At 44.4% G+C, this 9870-nt stretch overlaps 1 protein-coding gene across 3 annotated transcripts in view; it reads right to left on the bottom strand.

Annotated features, from left to right (window-relative positions):
* Positions 1-9870, bottom strand: part of ATP8A2 (ATPase phospholipid transporting 8A2) — a 693132-nt gene that overhangs the window by 315828 nt on the left and 367434 nt on the right. For all 3 annotated transcript variants that reach the window (XM_006159534.2, XM_006159533.1, XM_006159536.2), the window contains exons 26-27: positions 5347-5530; positions 177-287 (exon numbers count right to left, since the gene is read on the bottom strand). In XM_006159534.2, the coding sequence (XP_006159596.1) occupies positions 177-287; positions 5347-5530 (295 nt within the window). The remainder of the gene's footprint in view (positions 1-176; positions 288-5346; positions 5531-9870) is intronic.

Raw genomic sequence — 9870 nt, 5'->3', positions numbered from 1 at the left:
CTGGACCTGGGTTGCCTACCCAGTATATCCAACTTCAGAGTGGGGACGTGAGGCCGGGTTTTAGTAAGTCATGGCAATGTCTCTTCTGTACTTTCCTTAAAATGAATTTAAACACCTAAAGATACTGTCTGAGAAAGACCTACTTCCTCAAGGAAAAAACAATACCCCTTTCTTACCTCGATAATGTACAGGACCACATTCTTGTAGAAGCAGTACAATATGCACTTGGTGACACGGTTGTAGCTCCAGGCTCCATGAACCAACAGAAGCTTCTCCAAGTAGGAAAACTGAAATAGGGAAATAAAGTTCAGGGAAGTCTGTCATTGAGGACCACAAGTCACAGAATATCCTCATGAACAGAAGATAGATAAAGTAGGTAGGGGAAGCCTGTATCTGCAGGTAACCCAAGAAAACCATCCCCCAAAGGTGGAGCTTTCAGGCAACAGAAATCTTCTCCTAAACTGACATAATTATCAGTTTCCCTAGATATGCTGCTGGCCTTGCGATTGCTAGTTTCACAAAATTATATTAGGTTGTCGGAAAAGTCATGACGTATTTTTTTTGTATGTAAACAACTGAATATTTAAGTTAATACTTGCTGCAGGCCCTAATTATTAACAGGACCACCTGAACTGGAAGAACAGTGCATTGGAAATCAGATGTCTGCATACAAGCATACCTTTTAGGGTGACAATAAGAACTAGGGACAGGGACACTCATGCAACAATTTCTTGGGTTTTATCTTTTTCTTTCTTTCTTGTTTTTAGAGAGATTTTTTGCTATGGGGGCAAGTGCTCACCAGAGAGACAGAGAGAGAAAGCAAGAAATTACCCCTGCAGGGGATAGCTAAGCTGCAATCCCTATTCTTCCATACTCCTCTTGGGATTTTGGGCATGCATGCACGTGCTTCCGGTGTGAGTTTCAAGCTTCTAGGTCTGGGACTCAAACTGCAGTCGGCTACGTGAGAGTCCAGCAATGTAACCATTCCGCCATCTGCTGGTTCCAAAAATTTGTTTTTAAAAGGTACATACATGTACATGCACATTGTTTCCACATTCAGCCTGAAGATTAAAAATAATCTCCCAGGTCAGCTCAGTAGCGTGATAGTTAAAACAGCTGGATTCCACTGCACAGCTTGAGCCCAGGACCTGGAGGCACATATGATGCGTGCCCAAAATCCCAAGAGGAAAATGGAGAGGGGATTGCAGCATGGCCATCACCCCTAGGGGAATGCTTTTTCACTCTCCTGATTCCGTCTCTCCCCAGTAAAAATGCACAAGTCCTACAGCCAAAAAAAAAAAAAAAAAAAAATCACACACACATCCACAAAAGTATATAGAAATACAAATATACACAGACACACAGGCACAGACTTGGAGACAGGCAGACATACGCCAAGATGAAGATTCACAGAGACACATGCAGGCACACATGGGCACACAGATAAACACGCACAGACATATAGAGGTACATTGACACAGATACAGTAAGACACACAGATACACACACAGACGCACAGGTATATGAGAATACAACTATACACAGACACACACGCACAGACATGGAGACACGCAGACATACACCAAGATAAAGATACACAGACACACACTTCGGTATGCATAGACACACATATAAACACACAGGCACACAGAGGAATACACACAGACATACAGAGCTACATTAACACAGATACACATAAAGGCATATGGAAATAGAGACACACACAGATGAAGCACACAGACACCCGCATACACACAGATACACAAACACACACACACACGCACACAGACACAAAGACTTACAAGAACAGACACAAAGATGCATGCACAGACACACAGACACACATACTGCCTTTACCTTCAAACCCATCTTGCTCTTTTTCTTTTCCCCCACTAGGACTGAGCACCTCTTGCCACAGTGCTCTGCAGTAGAGCAGCTAACTGAGACTAAATGAGGGTGGCACAATGACCCTCGCAGCTCAAGAGAGGAACCAGCAATATTCCAGCAAAATGCACAAATCCCCTATAAGGCAGAGGCTTTGGACACCACTCAGATCCTGTCTCCTCTGTCTCCCCTTAGCCCAGCTTTGCCTCGTGGGTTCTACTTCACAAAGGTCCCCCAAAAGTGAACCTTGAGCTGGAAGGAAGGAAACACGCTGTTTTATTTCAGTAGATTCTACATGAATGCACTGTTGGGGCAATCCTGTCTAAATTCACAGTTTCTGTGCATTCAATTTGCCTCCTATTGGGTGGCGTTCCCCTTGGTTGCCTGAACAAAAACCATAATTGCCTTGCTGGAAATCATAGTGTCAGAGGGTCTCTACTCCTACCCTTGGCTCGTCAGTGAGCTTTAACCCCATTACGCTACTAGAACAGACTCTGACTGTACTGAGAATGCTCCAGAATAGTAGAAAATATTTTACTTTTGTAATTAATATTAATTCCAGATGACTTTTGACATTAAATTTAACTATGTGCAGAAAAGAAAAACTGACTGAAAAGATCTCTTTTTAAAGATGCTTCTTTTGAAGAGGAAATGACATATTCCCATTAGCACTAGAGAAAGGGGCCATCTCGTATGTGAGGTCCCACGTCAATGAGTTCTTCCAGCAGATCAGGAGAAGGCACGGCCTTCCGTCCAAATATGAGGGGACTTCCAAAACTTCATGGAAAGATGGAAGTCAAGTACAAGTCTCTTTTGGTGCAGAAAGTTTGAAATCCATGCCTAGTTTTTTTTTTTTTTTCCATAATACACATTTTCCTTAACTTTTTGAAGACCCTTTGTACTCCAAATTCTAGACATCACTTCAAATGGCAGAAGTCAGTGCATATGGAAAAATAAAACTCTCCATATAGGCTCATTAAGGATTCCAAAGGGGAATGGGGGAATCATAAAATAACTAGCTCAGCAAATAAAAAGGAAGTTTGCATTTGACCTGGACCCCCCGGTGTTAAACTTCAATGGGCATAGAGCACATCTGCTTCAGTCATCCTGAAGGCCTTGACTTGAGTGCAACAATGATTTGTTTTTGGGGAAAAAAATTACACACACACACACACACACACACACACACACACACATAAAATCTCCTAAATCAAAATGCTGTCTTCATGAAGTCGTTCAAAACACATCAAGAAGGTAGGGGGCAGGCATGATTCTCCCCCGAGGATAACAGGAAGCCGAGGGCTACACGCATGATGCTATGCGTCCCACAGCAAGGACGGTCCAGGGCAAGGCAGCAACATGGGCAGCTGTGGGGCCCGGGGCTGCCCCTGTGCATGGAGGTACCAGGCAGGCAGGAAGAAATGGAGTCGGAGCGTTGCCCACTGCATAGTATCCATCACTGAGGCCAGGATCCTCTTTCTTCTGTATGTAGCCCTACGGGGTACTTCCTCAAAACCGCAGTCACATTAAAATGAGCAGATAAAGCATGAGGTGTTAACTTTAACCAGAGCCACAAATCATTTTGATAAAGGCAAAGGAATCCGTGGAAGTGTGGCATTTCCAGTTTTAGTAATTCAGGAAGAGGCCGCCTGCTGCTGGATGGAGAGGCGTGAGCCTAGGACAGGGACAGTGCCGAAACGGCAGCATCCCTGCAATCGTGAACAGGACCATGGACAGGAGAAACAAGAGCCCGCAGGTGCATGTGCCACTCCTCTGGCAGAAGCGAGTGTTAGACTGAAGGGAAAGAAACCCCCCAAATGGAGTTATAAAGACCTGCTCCTCGCTCCACCTTTTTTGATACGTTTAACGTGAAGAGAGCAGTTCCTCTGGATTCCAAGTCCAATTAGTATGCAGTTTCAATAAAGCAGGTTATAGAATCTCCCTTCCCTAGACATTTTTAAATAAAAGACAGACAAATATTTGCCTGGAACTCCTAGGAAACCTCTTAAGATCCCTTCCAGCCATATGATGTTATAACTCAAGTATTTAATAATGCTGGGGTGTATAACATCTACAGTTGCTGACAGACTGCAGGAAGCGTGAGTCCCACAGGTCTCGGAGCAGTCGACTCAGGAAAGTGAATGGGCAGGTGTGTGGAGCTGGCCCCCAAGTTCACACAGGGGTCTGTTGTTCTCTGACCGGGAATGATCACTCGGACCAGACGTGGGTCACCTGATGCGAAGGTACCCTGGTTTTCCTACGTATGAAATCAGAATTCATTCTCCTACCTACTTCAGGAACTAGCTTGAGGATTTATCTGAAACCAACCAGGGAATAAGACTGATCTCTTGCACTCTGCAGAGCCATGAGGATTTTGTAATTCCTCCCTGCATTTTCAGAACCCAAGCTGGGAGGGAACCTGAGAGGTGATGTAATGCAGGACCCTCCATCTTTGGGGAGGTGAGGCCCAATGCTGCAGAGGGCCAGGCTCCAGCCCTGGAGCGCCGTTCACCTTTTACGTGCAGCCCCATTTCAGCTTAAAGAGCAACAAAGCCATGACTCTGAGTTTATGTGATTCTCACATTCTTCAGAAGCTGAAACTCCATAGAAATACAAGGGGGCTGGTTAAGCAGCTAACCAGTGATCTGTGTTCTCCGTTATGTCTAGGTTTTCTGGGTGATCTTGCAGGCCAAAGGATGCACCTTTGCACCCAAGGGGTCAGGATGTGGCTATTTTCCCTTCCACTTTCAGCTGTCATGAAGGAGTAGATAGTTCTTTCATCCTCAGGCCACCAGTGTGACAACCACCAAGTGCATCAGGAGCCTTTGCATAGATGTCTGGTTCAGTGAGGAATGGCTTGAACTTGGCCTAGCTGCAGGAGGCAGTTTGCTACTGACCACAGGGTCATTCAGGCCCAGGCTCTCAGCAATTCATCTCATAGCAGTGGTCCCGGGCAGTGCCCTGTTCTGACACACAGAGGGTGACAGCTACAAATCACTGTTTTCCCCTGACCTTGAACAGCTGACCAGGGAGTGTCATGGCACTGGTTCCATCTGAAAAAGGGGCGATGCCAAGAAGGGACTGTAGAAAATGGATGTTAAGAGTTTAACTGTTCTCCAACAGAGGATGCATCAGGAAAAGTACATGCAGTAGTTGCAGAGTTGGGAGTTAACGATTATGACTAACAGGCTGAGGGACCTATCGGCCAGGGGGGCACTCTATCTGAATGGCAGAGCAACTCAGCCAACTCCCACACTGGCTGAAAGAAACCCAGTGGCAAGACAGGGCCTCCAAACTGCATCAGACCCAACTGCTGAGAAACCTGAAGCCACTGATGGTTTCAACTAGACTGCAACGTCAGAAGGGGTGGCGGAGTTTTCAAGGAAGGTCAAGAGCCAGGCTCTCACGGCCAGCTGCCATCTCCAACAATAGGACGGGACAGCTGGTCACCACGTCACTGACCTGTGCAATGGCATAATCCGAGTTGTTGGTGGCCTGCATGCCCTCGTTACCACTGATTCCCACCCCAACGTGGGCCGTCTGGATCATCCCCACATCATTGGCACCGTCTCCAATGGCGAGGGTGATGGCCTTCACCCGCTTCTTCACCACGTCCACTATCTCAGACTTCTGCAGAGGGGACACTCTGTGACAGAAGAAAGAGAAATTATGATTGGATGCATCTTTCCAGAGGAAACAGCTGTAATCTACATTCCGCTGCAGTAAAAGGGCAGCTATTGGCTCGTCTCCAAATTCAATTACATACGTTTTATGTTCATGTGCAAAGAAGCTTTTAGAAAACAGTAGCATGTGGCTTTCAAGTATTCGCCAACTTCACAGATGAAATGCACAGCTCAGGCTAATGGAAAGCACAGCCTATCTGTAATCACCCTGCTCAGTAGGAACTCTACGAGCAAACTCTTCAGAGGCACATGTGCCCTGCAGAATGACAAAGGCAGCTAAACTAGTTACCCAGGTCTTTGGAAATATCTTCCCAATAAATCAGAAAACTAGCGCAGACCCGTTTTTGCTTTGCTGTACACCATATCCAACTTAGGGCTGACAAGGGAATTTTCCATAAAATCTGCTTCAACAGAAGGAAACAAAAACTGGCAGGGCATGAGAAAGCACAGAAAAAAGGCTCGAAAGAGAGGAAGGGAGAGATACTTCTTCATCTCTAACCCAGAGAAGGAGACAGCGTCTGAAGGCAACCATGACAATAGGGCTTAGGGACAGAGTCACTCAGAGGTCTACAGTAGCTGGACTTCCCAGAAGCACAACCCAACATGGGCTAGAGGAGCAGTCTCCGACTAAGAGGTGTTGTTTCTACTTACCTACCTAGGAGCCAGCAGGTGGCGTAGTGATTAAGGCACTAGACTCTCACATGGTCAATCATGGTCTGAGCCCCAGACCTGACAGCTTGAAACTCAAGCAGGGCACATGTGTGTGCGTGCCCAAAATACTGAGAGAGGAAAGGAGGAGAAGGGATTGTGGCATGGTCATCCCCTATGGGGAGTGATTTCTCGCTTTCTCTCTCTCTGTCTCTCTCTATCTCTCCAACAAGCACACATGCCCTATAGCAAAAATCTCTCAAAGGAAAAAAAAAAAAACAAAACTCCCAAATCTATCTATCTCTTCTCTCTTTCTCATTAAAAACAAAAGCAAAAATAGTTACTATAAACAACAAGATGAAAAAAAAAAAAAACTACCTAGACTCTCAAGGCTAATTTATTAAATTCTGAATTGGTAAGCTGATATTTCATTTAGGAACTTTTCAGGCAAACTCTTGAATCACTTACACATACAGTAAACACAATGAAAGGGACTTTTCTAGACTTTTCTCCAGAGATAGACTGACTGTACCCACACACAGACTGCACTTGTAAACTGGAGAGATGACAAAGGCATCCAGTATGACCTCTCCAAGGGTCTCCACACACAAAGATACCATCAATTTAATTTCACCAACTCTGGGAAGAAATGTATTTGGTGAGACAAGAGAATGAAGGTACAGCTATTTCTCAGTAACAAAGATAGAAAGATGAGAACGAAAAACAGAATCTTAGTGTTGAAAGGGCTTTAGCAGCCATATTATACAACCCATTACCACTTCCATCATTTTGGCAAGAGTTTGTGATGGTGAGATTTGATGCCTTCTGGACGAGATGCAAACACTCAAAATTATGATCGCTTTTTGTTGTGACTGAGCATACTTAAAATGACTAATTGGGACCTTTGGACTAGATCAGAAAAAGTAGAACTCCTCGCTCAAATATTTGGAAGGCTGAAACAGAAAGACATCCATCACATCCTTCCTCCTGAAGTTTAGTTTCTGCCAGCTAACCAGGTTCTTCAATCGTTATTAATAGACATGCTTCAGCACTTAAAAATAGCCTCCCAGTCTGATCTTCTAGGCAGCTGAAATCAGACTTGAGCAGAACAGAATCACCCTCTCTCTGGTAGAAAATGCTAGACTTGGGAACCAGCAGTTGGCGTAATGGCTGTCGCTGGACTCCCACATAGTCGACCGCGGTTCGCATCCCGGACCTGGTGACTTAGAACTCATGCTGGGCGTGTGTGCATGCATGCCCAAGATCCTGAGAGGATAATGGAGGAGAAGGGATGGCGGCGTGGCCATCCCCCTTGGGGGGTGATTTCTCGCTTTCTGTCTCTATGTCTCTCTCTAGGCACTAGACTCTCACATGGTCAATCATGGTCTGAGCCCCAGACCTGACAGCTTGAAACTCAAGCAGGGCACATGTGTGTGCGTGCCCAAAATACTGAGAGAGGAAAGGAGGAGAAGGGATTGTGGCATGGTCATCCCCTATGGGGAGTGATTTCTCGCTTTCTCTCTCTCTGTCTCTCTCTATCTCTCCAACAAGCACACATGCCCTATAGCAAAAATTTCTCAAAGGAAAAAAAAAAAAACAAAACTCCCAAATCTATCTATCTCTTCTCTCTTTCTCATTAAAAACAAAAGCAAAAATAGTTACTATAAACAACAAGATGAAAAAAAAAAAAAACTACCTAGACTCTCAAGGCTAATTTATTAAATTCTGAATTGGTAAGCTGATATTTCATTTAGGAACTTTTCAGGCAAACTCTTGAATCACTTACACATACAGTAAACACAATGAAAGGGACTTTTCTAGACTTTTCTCCAGAGATAGACTGACTGTACCCACACACAGACTGCACTTGTAAACTGGAGAGATGACAAAGGCATCCAGTATGACCTCTCCAAGGGTCTCCACACACAAAGATACCATCAATTTAATTTCACCAACTCTGGGAAGAAATGTATTTGGTGAGACAAGAGAATGAAGGTACAGCTATTTCTCAGTAACAAAGATAGAAAGATGAGAACGAAAAACAGAATCTTAGTGTTGAAAGGGCTTTAGCAGCCATATTATACAACCCATTACCACTTCCATCATTTTGGCAAGAGTTTGTGATGGTGAGATTTGATGCCTTCTGGACGAGATGCAAACACTCAAAATTATGATCGCTTTTTGTTGTGACTGAGCATACTTAAAATGACTAATTGGGACCTTTGGACTAGATCAGAAAAAGTAGAACTCCTCGCTCAAATATTTGGAAGGCTGAAACAGAAAGACATCCATCACATCCTTCCTCCTGAAGTTTAGTTTCTGCCAGCTAACCAGGTTCTTCAATCGTTATTAATAGACATGCTTCAGCACTTAAAAATAGCCTCCCAGTCTGATCTTCTAGGCAGCTGAAATCAGACTTGAGCAGAACAGAATCACCCTCTCTCTGGTAGAAAATGCTAGACTTGGGAACCAGCAGTTGGCGTAATGGCTGTCGCTGGACTCCCACATAGTCGACCGCGGTTCGCATCCCGGACCTGGTGACTTAGAACTCATGCTGGGCGTGTGTGCATGCATGCCCAAGATCCTGAGAGGATAATGGAGGAGAAGGGATGGCGGCGTGGCCATCCCCCTTGGGGGGAGATTTCTCGCTTTCTGTCTCTATGTCTCTCTCTCTGTCTGTCTGGCGAGCACACGCGCCCTATAGCGAAAACCTCTCCAAAAAAAGAAAATGCTAGACTTACTATTCTTTTTTTTTTTCCTCCCAGATTTTTTGCCATAGGGTGTGTGGGCTTACCAGAGAGACAGAGAGAGGGAAAAGCGAGAAATCATCCCTCTAGGAAATGGCCATGCCACAATCCCTTCTCTATTCTTCCCTTGAGATTTTGGGCATGTACACTCACACATGCCCAGCATGTTTTACAAGCTGCCAGATCCAGGCCTGGAACTTTAGAGCTGTCTGTGTTATATCCAGTGCCTTAACCACCATACCACCTGCTAGCCCAAGACTCACCTTAATGCAGCTTAAAACAAAGTTACTGGAGGCTTAAATATTATCATTGAGCTCCTAGTCAATGTACCATAAGTAATTTTAACATTCAGTGATGTATAGTGATATTAAGCTATAAATATTTCCCCAAGTTGTACAACTGCTACTTGGAACTAAGCTTTTTATTTATTTATTTATTTATTTGGCAGAGATAGCCCATAATTCTAATTTGCTACATAAAGATGATTATCCATTTTCATTTTTCTCCCTTCTCAAATTCAGTAGGGAGAAAAACCTGACATTCAGAGTTAAATAACTAAGCCTGGCCTTTCCTGTGCACCATTCTAATCATTTAAGAAGGGGAAAAAAAATCTATGAGTCCCTGTCTTTTCATTAATAGGCTAGGGGAAGTGAGACCCACTTACCTCATGAGACAGCTGCGATATATTAATGTGAAACCATAATGTTAACTAGAAAATGTGGTAATTCCCACTCTACCCAAAATAGGGTTATCTGCAAAATCTCAGTTGTTGGCAAAAAGAACTGGACACATCTGAAAATTGCATGCCATCTGACTGATGGTTCCCAAATTGTGTGAGTAGGAGTCCTGCAGCCGGAAATGTTAAATTTTCAGGGGAAATATATATAGCAACCTCTCTTAGGAAAGAG

The sequence above is a fragment of the Tupaia chinensis genome, unplaced genomic scaffold, assembly GCF_000334495.1.
Source record: "Tupaia chinensis unplaced genomic scaffold, TupChi_1.0 Scaffold000634_1, whole genome shotgun sequence".
Taxonomy (NCBI): domain Eukaryota; kingdom Metazoa; phylum Chordata; class Mammalia; order Scandentia; family Tupaiidae; genus Tupaia; species Tupaia belangeri.
Note: the sequence above shows the minus strand (reverse complement) of the source record. Positions and strands in the feature narration are given on the sequence as shown.